Raw genomic sequence first — 25,326 nt, forward strand, 5'->3', positions numbered from 1 at the left:
ACAAATTCTCTATCATCTAAAACCAAGAGGCTGGAATATTAGCCCATCAGCCTTTAATATAATTAAGGTATCTCACACCTTAAAGCAAAGATGAGAAAACCTGTCTTATTCCACCTTTATTCACAAATAGGCAGTTGATGTTCATGGTTGTAAAACAGAACAAAACAAAACAAAACACAGGACAACAGGCCCAAAATGGAGTCGCTTATGCTAAGCCTCGTGTCACCAAACCAAACTGTAATTCACTTAAAGTTTCAGATCTCCCAAAAATGGAATCTGAAACCAGTCGATTAGGAATTGCATTATCTAAGCATTCTGCCTGACAGACGCCTGCCATACCCTAAATGAAAATAACTTTGTAATAACCAAGCTGTTTTATGGCTTAGTATAACTTCCTTGTTCTCACCGCCTTCTGCCTATAAAAGCCTTCTCTTCTGTACAGCTCCCTGGAGCTCCTTTCTGTCTGCAAGACGGGATGCTGTCAATTCATATCGATTTTTGCTCAAACTCTTAACATTTTAATATGCCTCAGTTTATCTTTTAATAAAGTTCAGGTGTCTCATACTGTAAGGACCATGTTCTAAGTAGAAATATTTGAATACCTGAGAGAAAACAGTAGCACCAAAGGTGATCTAAAAAGTCAGCAGAGCAGCCAAGTATATTTTTTAATGACTAGAAAGTAAGTTTCTAAAATTAGAGGTTGCAGTTACACCAGGAATGCAAGCAACAATCAATACTTATATCTGGCATATGCACTCTGAGGGATCTGATGTGTTTGCTATAAGCCCAAGGCAGTGGGAAGTACAGGAAGAAAATGAACAAAACAAAAAACCTAAAAAAAAAACCCACGCAAAAACCACACACACACTTAGAAATATTTCCAGGCTTCTCACTTCAAAAATAACCAGTTCCTTCTAAACAGTTGTTTTAGAACTGGTCTTTTTCCAACAATGTTAAGGCGAGAAAGGAAATATGAAAAAAGAACGCAATTGCAAATATTTTGCCATAGAGAAAAGGAAAGGGCTTGGGACAGGGTGGGAGGTGGGAAGGAGAAAGCTTCTTATTTTGGTCCAAACATTCACTCCTGTGGGAAATACACCTTTACGCTCTCTAAGGCTCCAGCCATGCGTCCATAGCCCATCTCCTCAAGTTCTCTAGAGAATGTTCATGAGATCCATTGTTCCAGCTTTTCCGTGATTGTGTAAAAAAGGCACTGCAAAGCTGGCAATGCATTCTGATACCCAACCATGTGAATTATTTTGAAACGAAGCTTATTCTTTAGATTCGATTTGACACAACGCTACAAAATAATCCCAGCGGGTGCTTTAGAAAGACTAAATCCACTGAGGATAGGATTTAAAAGGGAGAAAAAAGACCAAAAAACTATTTTCTATCACACAATTCAAAAAAAAAAAAAAATCCCACCAAGCAATAGTTAGCTTTGGATCAGGATATGGGACTGAAATTGATTGAGTTCCCCCGGGCCACCAGGGAGACTGGAGGACGTATTTCTCTGAATGCAGACGTTGGCAATCATACAAAAGTTGTTCTGACCCAACTCTGTGGCCTGGCTGGGTTAATGATTTCTTTCCCCCAATCATGTTTCCGTGAAGGAGTTTTCATCATTCTACAAAGGTCCAGCACTCCTCGTAAACCAACAGCCTGCTCTATTCAGGTCTGAGGTCTGGCTGCGTCTTGCTCCTATTCAAAGCATAGGGGGTGACTTACTAACGGAGCAGGGCCTCCCAGACAACAGGGGTCTTGCTGCGTTTACTTACACCCTGGGTGGTTAACTTCTGAGGACGACAGCTGCTTCTGTCTCCTTATTTGCAATGCGCCCTACACCCTCTTTTTTTTTTTTCTTTTCTTGCATCAAAGATTGTCAGGGTAGCAGCACAGGGAGTGGAGGCTCATTTCTGGCGCCCAATTTATAAGTCCACAACCCAGTCTTGTAATTCCATCGTGAAAGACAAAAAAAGGTCAGAGAGGCAGGATCACACTTGGAAAGTGCCTGAACACCCCCTGCTTTGGGAACTCTTTTAGTCTCCATCTTGTTGCGTTTATATCCAGATATTAACTTTTTCCTCCGGCACTCCAAACCAACAGACTAGTTCTTCTACCCACAGCTCCCTTTTTCTAAGACGGGTGGCCACAGATGAACAAGCAGATGATTTCTACCTATCCACAAAGCAGCATGCAGGTAGCAGAACAGCCTGTTGGAGACATACGGTTACTTATCTGCCCCCTTACATTAACCATTGGTAACGCGTAACAGTCCATTGAAAATCCCGGCCTTAATTTCCTACACTATGATCGAACCCTCTAGAATACAAGAAAACCAACAGTTTCCTGTTCTTTAACCTAGGATGTGGACATGAGGATTCGACGGGTAAAAGTATGACCAAAGGTTCATATAAACCCCATTTACACTGTAAACAGAGTATTGAAATATATTTCTAGGCCCAAGATGGCTCCACTCAACCTCCAAACGCCAAGCCACCTCTGGGGTCTATAATTTATTTCCTTGTTTCATACTCATTTTCTATTTTTCTTTTCTTTGCTCCTTACTCTTCATCCTATAAAAGCTTCCTGTCCTCCTCCCCATTCTGCAGTTCTTTGGACTCGTTTACTATCACCTAAATTGTCATTTTTAATCATTTTAACAAAAGTAACGTTTGGGGTTCAGCATCAACAAAACTAAAGATTAAGATAATAAGATCATTCAAAATGAAAAGAGTCTTTCTACTTGGAGAAATCTACCAGCCCTCAAAAGCTTACAGAAGTGGAGAAGATTTGCTCTCCATAAAGCAGGTAACCTGAATATTCAGCACTTAGAGTAGGGGAGTGAGTTGGATAGAAGAATACTGTTAAGATGCCGTGGGAACAGATGCATGGTACTCACAGGCTAAAGAAACTTCATTCAATAGAATTAATCAAATCTCCCTCGTGATGATCTCCACATTCCGCATTCCTGATTGAATACCGCCAAGCCCCCAACACTTGGCTCTAGCTGAAAGCTTCTGTCACCTCCCCCACTTGCTCTAGTGTCTCTTGGTGACCCTCCCAGGGCTTGGCTGGGGCCCCGGGGTGCCAGAGCTGTGATCAGGCTGAATAGCCATAGAATAGATGATTCTGCTGCTAACCCTGGGAGCACAATTCCGTTCTATTTTTTGTTCAGCACCACGTTGTGCTTTGGACAAAAATAAAAAGACTTCAAAAATACTAAGAGTAATGCTTACACGCAATGGCTATCAAAATATTTCGAGAATACACAAACATTTTACACTAGACATTTTAGAGCTCCAATCGTCTAAGAACTTCAAACATTTTACTTCAAATACCATATTAAAATTTTTAGTTCCTGTACTCTCCTAATTCTCCTCTATAATTCAGTGAGATTAACAGGGTAAAAATATCTTTATATTCCATGCATTAGCTGGAAGGTAAGATCCTAAAAGCAAAAGAAACAAAAGGAAATTGTATTTGTATTTGAAATGAATTCACCTAATTTTTGAGCTAGTGTAGTTCATTATTTTTAGACTCATAGAACATTCTCACAGCAACTGTACAACTATTAGCTCTATAAATAATAAAAAAGAAATATTGCTAGTAATTATTCCAAAACAATGAAATTTAATTGCATTACAATTATTTTGATGTTTAAGTAGTATTTTTCTACCTAATAGGATTTCTTGCAGTAGTCGCTTCAACTAAATCTTATTAGATCAGTAAAATTTAATTAGGAAAAAAATCCCACTCCTGGCCATGATTATTGTTATTCAAGTTCCTGAACAAAGCAAGACATAAATACAAAGCTTTAATGCTTCAACCAGAATGGCATCACAGTTGGACAGGGATTTAAGGAAATGTACTTGTGGCACAGTGATTTTATTCATCCTTCCTGCATTTTTTTGTTTGTTTTTAAGTGTTGAGGAAATTTTAAGGAATTTGTAAGGTCCTTTAAAATGTAACAGATTATCTAGTACACCTGATTTCACTATCCCTTTTCTCCTCCCTGCCTTTAGAGTACCATTTTACCTCCTGGGAACATCTTATTTCTGTAACTGAATTATTTCCTTCTCATGGGAAGGTGGAGTAAATCAATTAATCACTATTGGGTACACCTCCATAGCTTCTGCTGGGAGGCTTTCTGACAAAGTATCAATACTAATCTTTAATTTCTTGTGGCGCTCTTATGCCCTTACTGATCCATACTTATAAGTGATTTGTACTGGTTCTCAAGACCCAGCATTTGTTTCTTTTTTACCTTATCAGGTTAAACCTGGTAGTTGCCTTGACTGGAAACCTCAGTGATGTTTGTGTTAAGTTGTGTGCACGGTAATTGGCCTGGTGAAGGGAGCCACATCATCTTTCTCACTTCAGGTAAAGCATGTCACACTGGATTATCCCTGTTCACATTTGCCTAGCACCTTGCTTGGCACTTAAAGTACTTGAAGGAATTAATGAACCACCCAAATCCCCTGTTGATAGCGATATCAACTTACCAGCCAGCGTATGCATACATTCCATAATAAAAGGCCAGTGGCAATCCCATAATACTTGCATCTCTTCCTGAAAAGGCATCTTTAAAGTGTTGTGTTTGCCCTACAATAAGAATAGAAAGATTTAGGACTTTTCAAAGAATTGGTTATTATTCATTCTTTAACCATAAACCTGAAGGTGGGGGTGGGGAGGGGGATTGGGAATGAACTATACAGTTTCAGACCTAGATTTCTTACTCTCTGCTCATTCCCAACTTTACTAATGCTGTATCCATTCTACAGAAGGAGTCCCAAAAGTATACTGATTGCCACTAACACTACCTCACATTTATTTTAATAAAATCATGGCAAAGAGGAAAATGGCATTTCAAAAACAATCTCTTTTTTAAGCATGCCTCTACTCGTAACAGAGCTTGACCAGGAAAGAAGACTAAAGGATAGTCTGTAAACTATAGTTTTTAGGAGTGTGATATAATTCTTAAAAATGATGGTAATATAATGTTTGGGAAGAAATATTCAAGGGTCTATCTTCAATGAGGAGGCATGAAACCCAAGAACCACCTTCTCAGATCATTTAACTTACTTTCTGCTTTCTCCCTATAGTTCATTAGATACCAACAGGGGTTGGAAAACCCTGTGGAACCAATCTGTTCCGCACCCCCAAGCTTCTTTTGTAAAGAAAGATTTATTGGAGCACACTTAGGTCCACTTATTTACCTATGACTGATACTATCAGTCTATGGCTAATTTCACTCTCCAGCGGAGCTGATAGTTGTGGCAGAGACCAAATGGTGCACGAAGTTGAAAACATTTACTATCCGCCCGTTTACGGAGAAAGTCTGCAGACCCTTTCCTAGAGAATGGCATGCTTTCCTTCTAGAAACAGAAAAGAAACTATACTGAACTCTAAAATAAATAGGTTTAAACAAATTTTTGCAGCAACATGTGAACTGAGCACTTTTATTTTTATTTTTATACATTTATTTATTTATTTTTGGCTGCGTTGGGTCTTCGCTGCTGCGCGCGGGCCTTCTCTAGCTGTGGCCAGTGGGGGCTACTCTTCATTGCGGTGCATGGGCTTCTCATTGTGGTGGCTTCTCTTGTTGTGGAGCATGGACTCTAGGTGCACGGTCTTCAGTAGCTGGGGCACGCAGGCTCAGTAGTTGTGGCGCACGGGCTTAGGTGCTCCACAGCATATGGGATCTTCCCAGAGCAGGGCTCGAACCCATGTCCCCTGCATTGGTGGCGGATTCTTAACCACTGCGCCACCAGGGAAGCCCTGGACTGAGCACTTTTATGCATAACAGTTTTCTCTACTTTGTAGAGACTTTTCCTGTATATCTTTTGGATAATTAAAAAATAGAAATTCAGATTTACTTTAGTCAATCAGTATTCAAAGTTAGGCATGAAAAGTCTCTATTTCCCAAAGAAAACAGCAAATGAGATGATCTAAATGGGAAATGTGACTTGTTTCAAAACTGGCCTTCCCGTAAGAAAATAAAAGGCGGATGGGAGGTAGATGATATACATAAGACCCTTTTTCTCTTCACTCAAATCTCAGTTTTTGCCTGCATTGTACAGGCAAATATAACGTGCAAGTTTTGAGACCCAAAATGGAGAATATTGAGTTATCCACTAAATGACTTCCCCTCAAAGCATCCAATTCCTAAATATAGTTCATTTTTTAAAATGCTACTGTCAATTCAGAAATACCTATTTTACAAAAACATCTCTTATCCTCATAGAAGGAAAATATAAATACTGGAAACCCTGTAAAAACATCTGTTGCATATTGCCTTACCATGATCTGTAGTCTACTTGGCCTTAAGGGACAATATTCCTAAGAGTGCAGCACTGAATAATCAATAAAAGATATCAAATTTTTTTTTTTTTTTTTTTTTTTTTTTGCCGTACGCGGGCCTCTCACTGTTGTGGCCTCTCTCATTGCGGAGCACAGGCTCCGGACACGCAGGCTCAGCAGCCATGGCTCACGGGTACAGCCGCTCCGCGGCATGTGGGATCTTCCCGGACCGGGGCAGGAACCCGTGTCCCCTGCTTTGGCAGGTGGACTCTCAACCACTGCGCCACCAGGGAAACCCAAAAGATATCAAACTTTGCAAAGACTGAATCCCAAGCACAGATCCTGAAAAGGGCCATTTTGAGAGTATTACGAAAGAGAGGTGTTTCTAAGTTTCAGGAATATTTCGGCTGCATAACAGAGGTCTCACGAAGATGAAAGTTATTATATTCAAAGGAAAGTTTAACAAATCCTCATAAGAGAATACAGAACATACAGCTAGTTTCTGGATCTCATTAGATTAGAATAAATGCACAATCTGTATAAGTAAAAATTTCTCTCTTCTTGAAGTTTCATATTAATGTGAGAAATATGTGATAAGTTAGAGACAAAGAGAATCACTGTTTTATAATAATAGAGTAAATAAACCTGCTAAGAATACTCTCCAAAATATTTAATTTACTTTAAATGTAGTAAAATTCTCAGGTCACTTCTCTGTTAAGCGAGATATAAGGAAACATGGTCACATTAAGCACTGATATTGAAACTGAGCAGGACCCTGTGGGGCCTTCCCCATGTCCCCTGCCTCTTGTTTGTAGAAAACCTTTAACCTTCTAGGCCTTCCCTGAGTTCCAAAGAGCAATTTTAATCAGAGAAGTGAGAAAATGCAGAAACAAAGGAAAGCAGTCAAACAAGACAAAACAAAATAGTAATAGTTTAGCCGTAAAACGAACTCAAGGTCTTTTAGTTACTCCTCAAGGGCTATAGATAACATCCTGAGTCACACCTTTGAGTTCTTTTCCAGATACTAAAATCCCCACCAGGTGGAAGAAGCTAACTGCATGATCACCGCAGTCTTGTGGCCCCAAACTGGCTGCAACCTGAGGATCGATAATGCTGACCTCTGTGACCTTACCTGTTACCTCCTCATCAACCAATCAGAGAATGGTGCATGAGCTGATCATGAACACTGTGACCCTCTCCCCCACACTGTCTTTAAAAAGCCTTTCCTGAAAGCCATCCAGAGGTTCAGGTCTTTTGAGTATGAGCTGCCCATTCTCCTTGCTTGGCCCTGCAATAAACACTGTACTTTCCTTCACCACAACTTGGTGTCAGTAGATTGGCTTTTCTGTGCATCGGGCAAGCAGACCTAAGTTTGGTTCAGTAACAATACCGTAAGTATTAAAGGATCATTCTGTTGTAATGTCAAAAAACAAATCTAAACAATCTATCATGACTTTTGCTCTCAAGGAATTTGCAATACACTACCACTTGGGCAACGTCACCTCACACACATATATAAATAAGTGGTAAAAACTGACTACAGTCTTACATTACATCAAAAAGAAAAAGGAAATGAAAAAAAATCTTTGTTTTAAAGGATAGTATATCATCTTTTGGAACCTAAACTAGAACAAAAGAAGGGTCCATGACCCAGAGTTTCTGCACTTTCCAAAAATGGAAGAAATTCCTTACAGAAGTCTAAAGAGTTAGCCCAGAAAAGGAGAGCAGCAGCAAAACAGATTATTTTCCCTACATTTCTGACGGGTCAGATAAAATATGGGCAGGCCAGCTCTGTGGAGGCCAAGGTGAATTAGAAGAGTGAGCCCACGTCTTCCCTTCAGTGTAACCTATAGTGTTAAACATCTTCATTGTGTTTACGTTGGCTGATGTTGCTGGATTTGATGCAAACATTCAGCCAGGAGAGCTCGAAGCTCTCCCACAAGGCTTATTAAATGGACAGCAGCAGCTCCCTTTCCCCAGCTACAGAATGACGAACCGTTCCACTTTTATTACTGTTTAATGCCTCTACAATCAGCAATGATTTTTTTGCTTAATTTTGGCATTTCCTTTTGTCTTGTGTAATTCTTCTCTTGCCACTTCATTAAATTTCTCTATAAATTCCGTTTCTTGGAACAGACAATATCAATGTAAACATTAAATACTTAACATGCCCAAGTTGTATGTCAGTCCTTTACAATTTCATCTCACTTTCTTATTTCCTACCATTGTGCCCATTGGTAGTTAAATAACTCACCTGGACCTCCTTCTCATCCAACAACTTCCCCTGAATCCAAGCAACTGCCTATGTCTTCTTACCTAGAACAACTGAAACTCTAAATGACATCACCCTCAACCATCTCATCTTTGCTTGTTTAATAGTCAAGTCTATAAGGCAAATACTCCCAGAAAATGGTGTTACATCTCCCCAGAAATGCAGATTTTACATAAAAAATAATGTAACAATAAAACTTACATTTTTACAGCTATCTTTATTGTCAGATAATATTTGTCTTTTTGCGAACGCTATTCCCATATCTGACTCTCCTTCTGTCAAGAATCTATTCTCAAGGTAAAAGGAATAACAACCGTAAAAGAATTATTCATTATTTTTCATTATTTTCCAGATATCTTTTTCTCTCTAATCTTTAACACTGTGGTTGAACTACTTTAAAGTAAAAATAAGAAGACATATTTATCTGTAGTTAAAACTAATGGCTTATTTTTCTTTCCCCCTTTGTGTTTTCGCTACAAATAGTTTAGACCAAGAGAAAATTCACTGATGCCTTATTTTGTTGCCTGGCTCAGTCTTAATCCTCTTGTTGCCATTCAGCTGTAAATACCAACTCAGCCCCCAATGTTGCAGGCTTTCAAATCAATTACGTGACGGTACAGAGCCTAAGTTCCATGAGCAGAGAGTCTAATTAAGGGATTCTGCTAGCACAAGTGAAAGTTAGTGTTAGAAGAGACCAAAAGCAGAAACGTATTTTAAAAAGCATTTACTTTTCAGTCCCTACCTTTAATTAGCTGCATCACTCCAGGGACTATAATTATCAGAATTGCTGTGAGCTTGCAAAAGGTTAGGAAAATCTGGATCCGGGCGCTCCAGCTGACACTCATGCTATTTAGGACCATCACCACAGCTGCAAACAAATAGATGAAGTTAGAAAAGGTGAATCATCATTGGTATGAAGACGTCTTAGGTTGTGGCTCTTCAAAGTGCCATCCGTGAACCAGCAGCGTTGCCATTACCTGGAAGCAGTTGAGAAATGCTTAATCTCAGGTACCACACCAGACCTAAGGGCTACAAATCTATCTCAGCAAGATCTCTAGGTGATTTTTATGCACACTGAAGTTTCAGAGGCTTGGATGAAACCTGTGAACAGTAAGAAGTTCTCTCTTGTTCTTTGTATATGTCAGTAAGAGCGGACAAATACGGTAGCGCCCTAATAATCATATAAAAATATCTTCTAAGCAAATCCCGAAGTCATCACATGCAATGAGATTGTTGAATGCAATGAGATTGTTGAAGTCATCACATGCAATGAGTCATCACATGCAATGAGATCTTCAGCTTGATACAGCAGGCAACTCTTTCCTCGTTCAATGATTGACCTTGTGCATAGCCACCCGCCAGCTGGGCATCACACTCAAGAAGGGGCAATGTGTGAGCTGGGACGCGATTCTTCACCGTCAGGACTAGCTGTAGACAGCACTTTTTGCATTTCCTTTCCACTGTCCAATCAGCACAGTCAGGAGTGACTTTCAATCTACCCTAAATGTATAGGCTTCCCAGATACGTTTTGGAACTTGAAAAAATGTTACAAGGGATGAATCCAAAAGAGTTCCCAGATGCACAGTGGGTCTGAAGCCAGCAGAATTTCCCTTTCTTGGTGATACTGTCCACAGTGTCCCGAGTAGTATTCAACTATTCACTCTCCCCGCACTGTGGACCATGAGAACCTTGAGGGCAGAAGAAGCATTATTCATCTCTGTCTTGCTAGTATCCAGCTTCATCCCTGGCCCAGGAAGATCGTCAACATGGTTTTGTTGAATCAATGAATGAGCTGGATCCTCAGTTTTAAAAAACCAACTTCAGCCAAAGAGGAATGAAATGAATGGCGATATTCTCAAACCGTGCCTCCTATACTCTGCTGGAGTGACTTATTCTAGACAGTGGATTTCAACTTTACGCTCTTTCTAAAACCTTATGCTTAGTGTTAACTTTCTCCCTCCCCCACTGCCCCAAAAGCTACTTCATATCTGATATTTGTAGTTATTATCTATAAGCTTTATTTTTAAAAAGGTGTGTTCTCCCTAAACAAATAACAAAAATGTATGAAAATACTTCTTGGAGGATAAAACCAAACACAGAATTCTTACAGTTCAGGTTGCAATAGGAAGCTTTCCATATGTACAATAATGAGTCATCTTCATAGTTCCAATTGCCTGATACAATCATTAGCTCATTTCAAAATTTAAGAATTGGAGCAAATGTATCAACACAATGTATAATAGCAAAATTTTTAAAATAACCTAGCCCCCAAAGGAAGGCTAATTAAGGTATACCTTTTTAAGGGTTTACTATGCAGCCATGTAAAATCATGATGCAGTTAAATATTTATTCCACGAAAGATTGTTCATGACGTTTTACTGACCAATACAGCAAATTACAGAGAGATGGGTAGATGATAAATTGTTAGGTAGATAGAAAGACAGATAAAGACACAGAGAGAAAGGAACGGAAAAATTCTGAATGAGTGTTTACTAAAACATTAACAGAAGGTATCTACAGATGATAGAATATTGAATAATTTTCAAGTTTAAAAATTTATTTTTCTGCATGATTTAAAATAATTTTTATAATGAACATGAAGTATTAAGTAAAAACTCAATAAAAGCAATTTTCATTTTTGAAAACAACTCAAAGATGGGAAGAATAAGGGACCATGAAAATTTAGATAGGAGGTTACTAATGAAGAAATATTTCAAAGGAATAATGATGAGAATGATTAGAAAGGCTGGAGCCCTGAATAAGCTACAGGGGAAGCTAAGAGAAATATTTCATCTGTGTTTGAAGCTGGAAACATGAAGAAATAGACAGGTCTATTGTTAATCACCAAGTGCATTATTTTATCAGTGAAAAGATAAAAAATAATTATTTTTCTCTCCCCTATACAAAGCACTTATATACTGAAAATAATTTAATGCAACTCTGTGTTCATCTCCATCACCCAGTGATTCTTTTCCTTTTTCTATGTAAATTACTCTGTGATAAATGAGTCATGATAAGAAAGGGATTATTTTTTTAGTTAAGGAGATTCAGCACTGATCTGAAGATAATTGGGTGCATGTTCCCACCAACAACAAAAGAGCACTGTTTTCTTTTAACTAGAGCTCCTAAAACCCCAAAGTATTTTTGAGAGTATTTTTGAGAGTATTCCACAATAGAAAACAGCTGTTGTAAGGAGAGGAAGGGAGAAAAACGAGGAAGGAGAAAAAGGAATAGAGGGCGGGAGGGCAGGAAGGAAGAAAAAGAAGAAAGGGAGGGAGGGAGGAAGGGGGAGGGAAAAGAGAAAGGCATTCTCGTATTTAGAACCTCTATATATTTGCAAAGAGGAAAGAAGGTTTGTTACGTTCGTAAAGAGCATAGGCATTACATTCAATGCCTACTGAAATAGAAAAAAAATGAGTTTTGGGAATTTTATATTTTGTGAAGTTTTCTTAGAAAAATGGAAGACAAAATCAAACAAATATTATGAATGGATAATCTCACCTTGCTTTCCTCTCAGACAGCTGAAATAAAAATTCTGGTTAAGCCTGATTTCTCTCAAAGGTTTCTCGAAACCCTGCTTTATCTGAGCATCCAGACATTGCCCTCGTTATTCCATAAGCCAAATTCCAGCTGAGATGTACCTCTATGACCCTGAAGGGATACAGCTTAACAAGTAACAAGGTAGCCAGTACGGAGGCACTGTGTAGGTCCTCAAGCGGCTAGAACTGCTGTCTCATCATGTGTCTCTCCAGAGAAATTTAAGTCTATGTATATTGCTTATCCAACAATACTGAAAAGGGATTTGGGATTCACTAAATGCAAGTTTTCAGAGCTTCTGAAACAACATCTATAAGACTTTGGTTTTTATACACTATCTATCCACATTGTAATCATCAAAGAAACGTGAGCAAGCTTTCAGCCTAGCTTTACTTCCTTTGAGTAATGATGGCTAACTTCATGCATTAAGAATTACCTGTATCAATTTGGGCTTATTATTATTGCTTACCTTAAATGTTACCAAAATGAAAACGGAAGGACGTACAGTTTTTATTTACTTATTAATGATGCCATTTCCTAAGAACTGAAATGCAGCAACAAGGAGTGTTGAAAACTGGTCCCATGATTTAAGGACTGGTAAGTATTTCTTTCTGCACTTCCGTCATTCAAGTCTGTCTTTTATTTTGCAGAGTGAGATGACCGAGCCTGGATATATTGGGTTCTCTCCCAGGTTCAGGTTCTCCCTGGCTTCTGGCTTCTGACTGCTCTGTGCTAAACTGGTAAAATATATGGACGGTATATGGACGCGACATGGTGAGCTAAGGTGAAATTGCTCCACTGTTCTTTGTAGCAGCTGCCTGGGTCGCCTCTGTCTCTTCGCATTCACTTCCTGGATACATTAATTTCAGCAATAAACAACCTTTATAAAGCAGAGAGACTATATCTAGGATCTCACTATTGGGAATAAAAATGGTAAGCCTTAAATAAATATATACTATTGTTATATGACAGACATTGCGCAAGGACCTTACGTGGATAATGTTATTTAATCTTATCTCTATGACGTGGTTACCATCACTGGTGTTATTTTTCTGATGAGCAGGTGAGAATCCAGATATTACTTAACTTGCCCGTGTTCACGAAGGTAAGGTGCAAAGATAGGACTGAAGCCAAGTAAGCTGACCCCAGAGTCCACACTTTTACCAGTCGTTCACAGGTAACAATGCGGAAGTAGCTCAGAAGACACGTACGATCTCACTACTATACCTAGTTCTTCCAAACTCCCGGTGACGCTTCCTCTCTGCTATGGTTCATGGTTATCTTGGCTGGGATTTCAGGACACTTTGATTCCACCTTTTATTTCTCATCCTCCTGAAGGGTACGGCTGCTGTTCTGCGGTCCTTGTATATTTCAACACGACATGTATTTCCCTAAGAATTGCTTGTCATGGTATCTAGTTATGGTAGAAAAGGAGCAGGGATAGTCCAGTTTCAGATTTATAGAGAGTCACTCCATGTACAATGTCTGAGAAGCAAGCACAGAACTGGGCCTAGAGTTTCTTTCATGTAATTTAATGATGCCAGGAAAGGACAGTTCTAGAAAAGAAAGTACAGTACTGCATTTGTAGAAATGGCTATTCCTTTTTCCCACATCGCCATCATTACTGTTACTTTGTTTCCTTCCCCCAATTACTCCCACAGGTTATGGGAAGAAGGTGGGGCTCTTTACTCACCTACGTAAACTAAACTAGTAAGAAAATTGAGATGGAGAGAGAGGCTGTTAGGGATGCATCTGAGACTAGATCTCACATTTTATTTTATTTTATTTTATTATTTTGCGGTACGCGGGCCTCTCACTGTTGTGGCCTCTCCCGTTGCGGAGCACAGGCTCCGGATGCGCAGGCTCAGCGGCCATGGCTCACGGGCACAGCCGCTCCGCGGCATGTGGGATCTTCCCGGACCGGGGCACGAACCCGTGTCCCCTGCATCGGCAGGCGGACTCTCAACCACTGCGCCACCAGGGAAGCCCTAGATCCCACATTTTAAGGAAAGTATTTTTATTATAATATTCTGCCATTCGAGTGTATACTTAAACAGGGTCTAGTTTCAGGAGTGCAGAACCAAAAAACTAAATATCATTTCAAGTATTGAACATACTTCAATGTTTATTGAAGCTACAAGGAGAGTGAAAATTCATGAGGGAGTAATGTCAGTATTGGGCTAGAGGAGAGAAGACAAATGTGAATATATAAGATTTCCCCGTTCAACTTCCATGTGCCTGATACGTTTACCAGAATGGACAAGAATTTGGGGTAAGCAAAAACTTCTCATTTTTATTAATTTGACAGAAACGAGGTAGAGTACTTTTAAAAGGGTAGGGGGTGAATTAGTATTCAGTAACGCCCCCCTACCACCCCACTCTCATTTCTCAAGTGGTTGGTTAAGGCACTCTGCTAAGTCTTAAAAATCTGACTAACTTCGCCCTTCCACAGCCATTCAAGATAGATGATCTTTTCACAGGTGTTTCACCAATAAATAAAAACAATGCTTAAAGAGGTTTAATATTTAGCCCTAAATCACATAAGTAAGAAATTATGACACTAACTTTCAATTCCAGGTCGTTTGCCTCCAGAGCCTGAGTTATCACCACTACGCTAAGATGGTTCAAAAATTCAAAAATTCATGGTGTTAGATCGGAGCAAACTATTTACCTCCATCTTCCTGCTGCCTGAGAGACCTGAAGATGTGTAATCCTCCAAGTTTAACACACAGGCATTCCATTGGCTTCTCTACTAGAGAAAAATTCTTAGACCTCTTCTCATAAAAATCAGTTGTCAATAAATATTTACTGAGCGCAAACGACATGCTAGGTGCTATGGGAAGGGCTGGAAACACAGCAGTGAGTAAGCCCCTGGTCTCACGGAATTTGATGAGATGTTTTCCCACAAGAGTATAAAGAGCTACCATTTGTAACTTCATTCTTAAAAACTTTCTGGCATTCTCCAAAACACTTTATATACATTGTCTCTTTTACTATCGTTTCATCTTCACAAGACACCTGATGAGACTGGGCACGATTTAAAAGTAAGAACACGGAGGTGCAGAAAGTTGAAGTGATGTGTCCCCGAGTCTCACATCGGTAGTATGTTATCAAGGGCAAGGTGAATCAAGAACACCATTACCTTTCCAGAACTCAGAAATGTCTAATTCGAGTATTTTTCTTTGCCTCCCTTCAAAGATTTCGCCGAACAATTATTTGTGTAGGTTCCATGAATGAAGGGGGAGAATCCAGGATGAACCTACTTAAGTTCAGAAATACATGTACCCAGCACTAGGGATATTTTAAGTGCAATTCCTCTTTCCTGCTAACTGACCACTCACCCCTCTACTGTCAAATGTTCATGTCTCTCTTCGTTGTTCTATTGAAATACTTCAGTCATGTACAACCACAAATTCTTTCATGGGTATGCAGTTCAATTATTCCTGGGGAGCTCTCTATCTCCAAGTAGGTCAGACTTCATCAAGTGGGATCATATTGATTCTGAAAACAGTGATTCAGTTAGTATCTACAAGTACGTGATCATCTCCCATTATATTTAAGAGTTTGGAATGTCGACTCTTATAACAGGAAGTTAGAGTCATATTGGGCTTCATATCACTTATATCATTTTGGTCATGTTCCTCTTTTTTAATTTCCTTTTTTAAAGAGAGTTCTAATATCTGTGCCCATTGGTGAAAATGAACAACTTCCTAATTTAGAGACAATAAAGAAGACTCCTAGTTGAGGAACATCTAATAATCAAATACTGGAGGAAGGCTCTTGTGACCATCGATGGACAGCTAAAATCCTAACACTGAGAATGACAGCTGCCAACACCAGAAAATGCATGGACACTACACACAGCCAACACACAAACACCATTCCATGAGGCTAAGCGCGTTCTAATTCAACACGTTATCGGTGAGGAAGGATATTTTCCAATACAGAATCCATTTAAAAATTGGGTTTTCATTTGTAAACGTCTCTTTTTATGTACAATCCAGTTACTATTTTACTAACAAAGTGGTTTTGTTTGCCTATTTTAAAAGCTTAGCCGTCAGAGCTACTGACCCGGTGCAAAACGGGCATGTAATGTCATATCAGGTATCACTCCACCTCCTTATTCTTTTCTTTGTTTTCCAAACACAAACTTGGCAGTGAACTGTAAGCAAAAAGAACACCATGTGGGAAGCAGTCCCACCACACAAAAAGTCTTAAGAAACTCTGTCTCCAATCCCTGTTGTAGGGATTTTTTTTTCTCTTTCATATGTATACCTATGATACTCACTTATGCCCACAGCTGTAATGAGCTTGACTGCAAGTTCAGGAATTTCACACTGAATGAAAAATGGTTCCAGAATGTACCGTCCAAAGGCCAGAGATATCACAGCAGTGGCTGCAGGGCTAGAAAAAAAAATACATATTTAGGTTAACTACAGAAAAAGAAAAGAGCATCTTCACTCAACTCGTTCTACACTGAGGTGCTATTATTCAGCATGTGGAACATATTAAATACGGAAGTCCGTGATTTTCAAAAGTCCATATTTGATTAGGTTGTCATAGACATTCCGAATGAAATACTGTCTACAACTCTGGGGGCTCCTTTTTAAACTTCACATCTCCTTGAGTACAAGGCTGGGTCCTGTCAGTTACAAGGCTGGGTACTGTCAGTTTTGCCCCTGCCTTCCCGTATTTGAATTTTTCTTAAAAATTGAGTTTATTTCTTGAGATCCTGACAGAGGTGGGCTTCACAAGAAGCAATCTTCTTTCTCAGTAAGTCAACAATTGAACTCCAGCACGGCATGAATGCATTAACAGTGCAGGTCTAATGGGTTGGGTCATGGTCAGAAAAGGAACACAAAACTCACCTCAAAAAAACTAGTACTAATAAGTGTTCATTGCAAATATATGCTTATGTGCTTGATATCGTATCAGTCTTGGTTTTCCATACAGACCAAAACTTGAAGAGCCAAGTGATTACTCTTAATTCCACAGAAGTATTTAGATGCAAAGTATACATTGAAAAATAAAAGTATTCTTGTAATTTTACAAATGGAGAAAACACGCATGAAATAAGAAAATGCAATAACTTCAGGTATATAGTGAAATAGGTAACAGACCATTCTATCTTAATTTTTCCACTATTTCTATGCAAAGATTACAGATGCCTTTCAGTTTAAATATATCTATATATGAATGCATATTTGTTAGATACACAGGTAAGTCCATGATATTATCTACTTTGTCCTGCCTGTCTTCCCTTTCAGCTTATCTTCCTTCTCATGGTTATACCACACCCATGTCCAACTCCTAACTGTCAGAAAACCAACCACCATTATGTGTTCCAACCTTGACCTGCCAGTACTAGCATGACAGATTTCTTGATTTTTTTTTTTTTTTTCTTTTCCAAGAGAACCTCTTCCTCACCCCAACAAGATTATTTTTCTCGGTCACCATCATTTATAAATTTTTGACGTATAAATTAAAATCTGATCATGACATCGTAGTGCTTTCAAAACATGCTCAGGATATGCAAAAACTCTTCAATTCAAGGTTCTATCTGCTCTAAGCTTTTCCTTCCTCTTCAGTGTGCTTCTTCCCACACAAGGATATGAACACCCTTTGCCTGAGACCTCTGCAACTCACTGACGGTTTCTCATACCTCAGGTCTTAGTTCAGTCTTTTGCCCAAGGAAGCTTCTCCACTCCCCCGACCGGGTTAGATCTCCCGGAGTGTACTCTCCTCCAGAACCTCATGGTTTCTCTTTCACAGTGTGTATCACAGTAGTAACTTTATATTCTCTTATGTGATGTCCTGATTCATAACTATTTCCCTCATTTGACCCTGAGATCCATGAGTACAAGGCTGTGTCCAACTTAATCATTATTTCATCTTCAGTGTATAGTATAGTGTCTGTCATACAGTAGAAACCCAATGAATATTGAATATACAGTCAATGTGTGAATTCAATCAAATGACCCCTGATGTGTGATTTTTTTTCCCTTAAGATTTGTTTTTACAGACTAATTCTGACAAGAGTGTGTTAACCTGATGTACAATTTTAATAGTAAGTATTCAGGTACCATGGGTGTTTTCAATGGAAGAGAAATGTTAAAGTACCTAGGTATCTTGTCACCCCTCAAGCCATTCATGACTCTGCCTATCTGAGAAACCAGTTGAGTCCATTATTACAAAGAAATATATGAACCCATTAAAAAAGCTTCTAGAATATATCTAGGTAATTTCTTCTGTAAACACACACGCACACACACACACACACCACGAAGTAGCTCTCCTGTGATTAAAGTAACGTTTGATTATGAGCTGCTTGAGAATAGGAACCGTGGCTCGCTCCACTTCAGGTCTCTTTAACGTGCCATTCACCATTCAGTAGCCGTTTGTGGAATGAATAAGTGAACGCATAAGCACCGTATCGGTGCTACTGCTGCAAATGGAATGACCATGCTCATCACACCGCCAATACAATCAGCCAATGCAGGACTAAAGCAGGACTCAAGTCCAGCTACATCAGGTTCCAAAAGCCTACTGTCCGGACAGGCCAGCACTCTAGATAAGTAGTGTAGCCATCTGAATGCTGAGTATGTTGTATTCAAAATATTATAACCTTAATCTTTCAGTTACTGGTTCAAAAAGAATTTAATATCTGATCATCAGGGCACTGAATTAAGTGGTATAAGGGTTACAAAAAGTGTGAGACTTGGTCTTATCTGCTTGAAATGCTTGCAGTTTTAACAGGGAAACAGAGCGCGGATTCCTAAAATATTAAGTAAGGTTATAGGACATCATGTTCAATGTCAAATGAGAAGATGAGACTGCATTTTTCTCAGAATTATTAAGAGAGGAAAGACATACTATAAACTAGGGTGAACAGGAACTTAACTGTGGAAATGACAGAATTTAAGTTGACCTTTGAAGAGTAATATTCAGATGATCAGAAAAGAGTGGAAGGCACATCCCGGGCCAATCCCAGAGTTTAGAAAAGGAATAAAATACCTCTTTATCATTATTTCATTATAACAAACTTTAAATAATGCAGAATTGTCTAAAAGGAGAACAGATTTCACAAAGAAGTAAATACTACTCTAAGCTCTTTGATAAAAAAGAGACTCCTAGAACTATAAAAACCAAGATTAGTGTTAAGTCAATACTTACTAGCTCTGCATTTGCCACTTAGGCCCACATGACAGGATAAAAGCTCACAGGAGCTCTCAGCTGTGTAAGTTTGATAAGTTTACAGTAAGAGCAAGTTTCTCTACTTACTCATGTTAAACTCCGCAATCAGAATGTGTTAGTCACATTTCACGGACGCCATCTGCCTTCAAGATACTTTTAAACTTCTCAGGTGACATCATAAGTTTCCCACAAAGTTGGAGGAAATTTGCCGCTCAGGGTGACTTAGCATTATTTGGTTTGATTTTAAACCAGGGCTATCAGGAAGAGGAACGTATTCTTACAAAAATAAACTCAAAAAAGCTTTTGGCAACAGTAGTTCACTGATTTGTTTAAGATGAGGATATGAGTCATCTGTGACAAGTGAAGTTTTGTTCTTTTATAGAGTATAAAACTTGGTAACGGGCTTCCCTGGTGGTGCAGTGGTTAAGAATCCGCCTGTCAATGCAGGGGACATGGGTTCAAACCCTGGTCCAGGAAGATCCCACATGCCGCGAAGCAACTAAGCCCATGCGCCATAACTACTGAGCCTGCGCTCTAGAGCCCGCATGCCACAACTACTGGGCCCACGTGCCACAACTCCTGAAGCCCGCATGCCTGGAGCTTGTGCTCCACAATGAGAAGCCACCGCAATGAGGAGCCCACGCACCGCAATGATGAGTAGCCCCTGCCTGCCACAACTAGAGAAAGCCCACATGCAGCAATGAAGACCCAATACAGCCAAAAGAAACAAAAACAAAAACAAAAGCAACAACAACTTGGTGACATACTAAATTGTTAGGAACAGAAGCTTCCTAGTCACGAAAACTGAGTAAACTAAGATGGCTTAGTGGTGTAATCTACAAGAAGAAAAACTCCAGTTCCTATAACGTAACATTTAATTTTGTCTAATTATGATTTACAATCAAACAAAAGGTCTGATTTATCAAGGTAGATTTTGATGCTTCTTATCGTTTTCAAGTCAGCATCTGTCCTGAAAATGTCATGGAAAATAACTGAATATTAACAAAAAGCAGATGCTTTAAAAGTTTGAGGGTTGGCAAACTACCGCCAGTGGCAAAATTGTATTAAACACATTCATTGAGAAAGGTATTCCATCCCAGATTTTATGTCCTGAAGTAGACACGTTTACCATATAATCACATGACATGTATATTTCTAACTACTTAAAAATAATCAAGGTGATTAAAAAATGGTATAATGAAGGGCTTCCCTGGTGGCGCAGTGGTTGAGAGTCCGCCTGCCGATGCAGGGGACACGGGCTCGTGCCCTGGTCCGGGAAGATCCCACATGCCGCAGAGCAGCTGGGCCCGTGAGCCATGGCCGCTGGGCCTGCGCGTCCGGAGCCTGTGCTCCGCAACGGGACAGGCCGCAGCAGTGAGAGGCCCGCGTGCCGCAAAAAAAAAAAAAAGGTATAATGAATAGGTTTATTTTTCCTTAATTTTTTTGTATGTAGGCTCTTACCGTATAATGAGCAGTTCTACCCAGACTCGCACAAAAGCTGGTAACGGGCCAAAGACTTCCAGAATGTACGTGTAATGACCACCAGATTTCTTTATAGTTGTTCCCAGTTCAGCATAGGACAAGGCTCCTGTGAAATATTTATAATAAAAAGGTGAAAAGTTAAAATATTACCGAGTCATCCAGCAGTAGAATGGATACAACAATGTTTCTGTTGTGTGAGATGTTACTACCTCCTTTGATCTGAATGACATCCTTTTTCAAAATTAATAACAGTCATCGAATTCCTAAGAGCCTCCAGATTCCTCTTGTAACCTCCTCACATTTGAGATCTAGTTCATTCTATTCAAACAATGTAATCTGACCTGAAATAGTAAGGACAAACTTCTAAAACAATATCATATTATTAAGAAGTTTGAATCTCAAACCTGACAAGAGAAAAGGAGTAGATGGATGCCAATATTACTAACCTATTTTTCAAAGAACTTCACATCAAAACAAGGAATTATCACAAACTGACCTCATTATATTGAGAAGCCTTTTAATAAATGATATTTCTGTGGCATGTCAAAATAAATAAGATTCATCTGTTCTCCAGAGAAGTATGGACTCAAGGCTTTGGAAGGCTTCATTTAATTTGTAGGATATGTTTTGCTTGTCCACAAAATGAATTTTGACGCAGCTATTCTGCTTTTAGGAAAGTTTTTCTTGCACGTCTTCGAAGTACACACTCTGTATGGTTGAAATAACACCTACTTTTAAAAAAGAGGTGCTATGGCGTATTTACATACGTTAGGTAAAATTAACTATAGGCCAAATTTTAACATTTAGCAATAAACTTCACACAGAGTTGAGCAAGTTCTATAATCTCCCCAAACCTCAGTTTCATCCTCCGTAAAATAAAGAGCTTAATTCTCACATCACAAGGAGTTTGTGTGTTTAAATTTGAAGTGGATGCCAAGGACAGCGTTGAGCCTGCCACGGAGAAAGCAGAAAGCACCTCGTGAAATACAGCTGTATCTACTAACGTGAGCAATGAATTTCCAAGAAAATGAAAAATATATTTTGACATTATGTGAAAAGTTCTCTCCATACTGCCAAGTACTCGAACGTAAGACGTAATTTCTGCCTGGCCTGCTCGGGGGACTCAAAGTGTGGGAACTTATTACTAATCAGTAAAGCTTCAGGTAGAACTGTCCAACATGAATGTAATTCGGATATTCAGCAAAATCTTAGTGTCAGTTACTGTATTCCTGTATCACTTCTTGTATTCCTGAACCTAGTACTGGATCAGAGTCACCCGGGGAGAATTTTTTATTTAAAAACAAACAAAAAACAAATGCTAAGGCTATATACCCCAGACCTACTCTCTAACCAAGAGAGGCCAGACTGTCCAACAGAGGCATCCAAGAAGATCTATTATTTTAAAATTCACACAGGTTAATTTTAAAGTAACTAGTCTTTAAAGTAACAGATTGATATTTGGGGATCACTGATATAGCCTGTCTATTTATAACTAATTGGAACTAGTTGCAATTCACTCTCTGTTGGAAACCAGTCACCATGTTGGTAGGCTGTACAAAGAAGCAGCCGATATAAAATGTTATTGGAAAGTGTCTTAAGTACCTCAGAATTTATCCCCCAAGAATCAATACCTAGACCTTTGTATGCTTTGCTGAAACTCCAGGATAGTTGCCCCAGGTTTAAATTGAGTTCTGGAGAAATGAAATTTTCATTTAAAGGTCTCAAGCTCTATAACCATTTTACCCAGATGAAAAAAGTTCAGAATAGGTTGTAAGAATCCATGTATTGACCCTGGCTTAAAAAACACCTGTAAATCCAATATACAAATTCTTTACTTTTAGTCCCAGAGTTCTAGAGTTCTAAGACAAAGGATTTTTTTCCTTATATTTTGCTTTGCTTCCTGTTAAGAAGGTACTCCTATCAAAAGTTCCTAGTAACTTAAGTGATAAATGCAATGCAAATATAGATAAGTAGGTTAGTACAGGAGCACACTCACTGCAGTTAGTAATCAAAGAATACCAACTCAAGTATAAACTTAGCTAGTCCCTTTAGCTTTTTTTTTTTCCTGAACTTCTTGAGATGATATACTTATGCAGAAGCATATTTTCTAAGTGCAGGTCAACATCACTTTCATCACTTTAACTAGTTAATGCTCAGAGCCATCCATTTTATTATATCTGAATAACCTTTTATTGTTTACGAAAATGGAATCTCATAGTGGGAGCTGCACGCACACAGTATGCAAAATCCAGGAAACTGGTTATGGTCTCTCCCATCAGACACTGATTTGTTCTGAATATACCACGTGTTGGAGAAGATTAAAGGCTGAGGAGGCATAGTCATTTAGAAAGATCAACAGTTACGTTTCTCTTTGTTCATCTATAAACGTACATGCCACACCATATGAATACCACGAATCCTTTGTAAGCTAAAATAACCCAAAAATAATTCCTCTGTAGATCTTTCTATGCAGCTTTTTTTTAAACAAGTTTTATTTAAAATACCTTCTTCCTAATAACGGAAGTTGGAGTTCTCTTGATGAATGCTCAGACCAACGCTGAAAACACTGCAAGGCCTTAAGAATAAACGGATTGGTCCTTGTAGGACCAAGAGTTAGTACTTGGTCCTAGAGTTTGGACAAAGAGTTAGTACCTTTAAAGAACAGTATCTTTTGAAATCAGAATACACTGTTTGCCAGAGAAGAGCAAATATGTCTTAGACATGTTTCCCATAACATAAATAAAATTTCATTTTCTTGACCATTCACCAGTTTTTGTCACCTTCACAACTAACCCAGGTAGCTTTCTAGTAATGTGCCCACCTCATGAGGGGACATTTATTACCTCTTTACTATTAATTATCAAGTCAATAAAAGAGATCTAGATTTTGAAGAAAAATTAATAATCATACTTCTACCAGTTCTGTTTAGACTAACTCAGCAGACAGGTGGGCCAATGATCTGTGTCTCTGAAGACCAAGTGAACTAGAAATGAAGAAAACAGAGCTGGGCAGACACAGCAAACTAACACCCAATTCCAATTTTACAATTTATATTGCAAAGGTTTATGGGTACTGGGGAGAGATGAAAAGTTGAAAAAACTGTGAACTATGCCCAGATCCTTGCAATATTCTCATTTACAAAAGGAATTCAATTGTATGCCATCACACTTCTTTCCACAATAAGGACTTCTGAAAGAATACTGGGAACTGACAAGCGCCTGAAGTTAAAAAATTAAAAAGGAAAAGACTGCCACCCATTTGTTTAGCCAATAAAAAGTCAGTAAAACTTCTGCTGAACACTCAGTTCTGTGTCTAAACAGGCCACACCGGGTTTCACTTCACAGGTGTTTCATTCAGTGCACCAGCTGCCAAGATGCCCCAAACACAGGTAACTGGGCACAAATGCCTGGTACAGAAAGCTTGCCTGTGTTTTCCTGGGTCATCAAAGCTAGCCTTGACGTTCATTGCCACAGGGAAAAATCAGAAAATAATCTACCTGAGTCAGCAAAAGCGAGCACAGCCTACAGGTCGCAATTTCAGGGAATTCAGGATTCTGCCAACAGTGGAGAGTGTGCGTGGACAGTTCGCATACCTCCCCCCAGATCAGAAAATCTGGGGGAGCCCTGGCCATTCATTCCCTCCTTAGAAATCACCCTCTGTTCTCCCAGAGAGCACGGCACCCAGCCCCACAGACACACCCCCAGAGAAGCGGCAACACTCACCAAACAGTGACAGGACCCCGCACACCGTCCAGACAACCAGGGACAAGCCCACGCTGCCCGTGTTCTGGAGCACGCCCTTAGGAGAGATGAAGATTCCTGCTCCGATGATGGTGCCGATGATGATGGAGATCCCTCTCAACAGACTGATCTTCCTCTTCAGCACAACTTTCTCCTGCCCAGGTGGCTCCTTGCCACCCAGGGAAGACAGCCTCGTGTTAACACTGCCCTGCAGGTAACCCCCATTGGAGATGGTGGATGCCACAGCCTTTCTGACCATGGTAGTGACCCGCAGGGTAAAAAGCAAACAGAGCAAAAGAAAGAAAGAAAAAAAAAATTAAAAGAATAAAACCTCCAAACTTTCAACTTTGGTGCCTCTTGGGGTGACTGACCGATTTGATCTCTTCCTCTTTGCCTTCGGATTCCTTCTCAGCGCTAGTGTGCTCCCAGGTAAAAACTCTAAGGTGTATGTTCACCTTCCGCAATCTAATTGCTCACAGGAACACCTGTGTGCTCGTTCATGGTGTTCTGGATTCTCCACTCCCCGACTACCTCTGCTGCTGAGGCTGCGGCTGCCGCCCTATCATTACAGCCCAGCTCAACTTCCTCATGGGCTGGTATTTAAGCTGCTGCCTGTCTCACCAACTTACTCCAGCTAGATGATGATGCAAATTCTCCAGGTTTGCATCAGCCACATGAGAAGGCTCCAGCATTACTCAGCGCTTTTTTTTTTTTTTTTTTTTTACCACGAGCCGCAAGTTGCTCAACTGACCAAAGCTTTCAGAGAACAAAGCACACTCTTAACAGAGATCTTAACCA

At 39.5% G+C, this 25,326-nt stretch overlaps 1 protein-coding gene across 1 annotated transcript in view; it reads right to left on the reverse strand.

Moving 5' to 3' along the window:
- SLC7A11 (solute carrier family 7 member 11) overlaps positions 1-25,108 on the reverse strand; it is an 87,378-nt gene extending 62,270 nt beyond the window's left edge. The window contains exons 1-5 of the mRNA XM_060011875.1: positions 24,511-25,108; positions 20,768-20,894; positions 16,401-16,516; positions 9,318-9,443; positions 4,506-4,605 (exon numbers count right to left, since the gene is read on the reverse strand). Of these exons, the coding sequence (XP_059867858.1) occupies positions 4,506-4,605; positions 9,318-9,443; positions 16,401-16,516; positions 20,768-20,894; positions 24,511-24,787 (746 nt within the window). The 5' untranslated portion in view covers positions 24,788-25,108. The remainder of the gene's footprint in view (positions 1-4,505; positions 4,606-9,317; positions 9,444-16,400; positions 16,517-20,767; positions 20,895-24,510) is intronic.
- Between the last annotated feature and the right edge of the window lie 218 nt (positions 25,109-25,326).

The sequence above is a fragment of the Delphinus delphis genome, chromosome 5 (genome assembly GCF_949987515.2).
Source record: "Delphinus delphis chromosome 5, mDelDel1.2, whole genome shotgun sequence".
Taxonomy (NCBI): domain Eukaryota; kingdom Metazoa; phylum Chordata; class Mammalia; order Artiodactyla; family Delphinidae; genus Delphinus; species Delphinus delphis.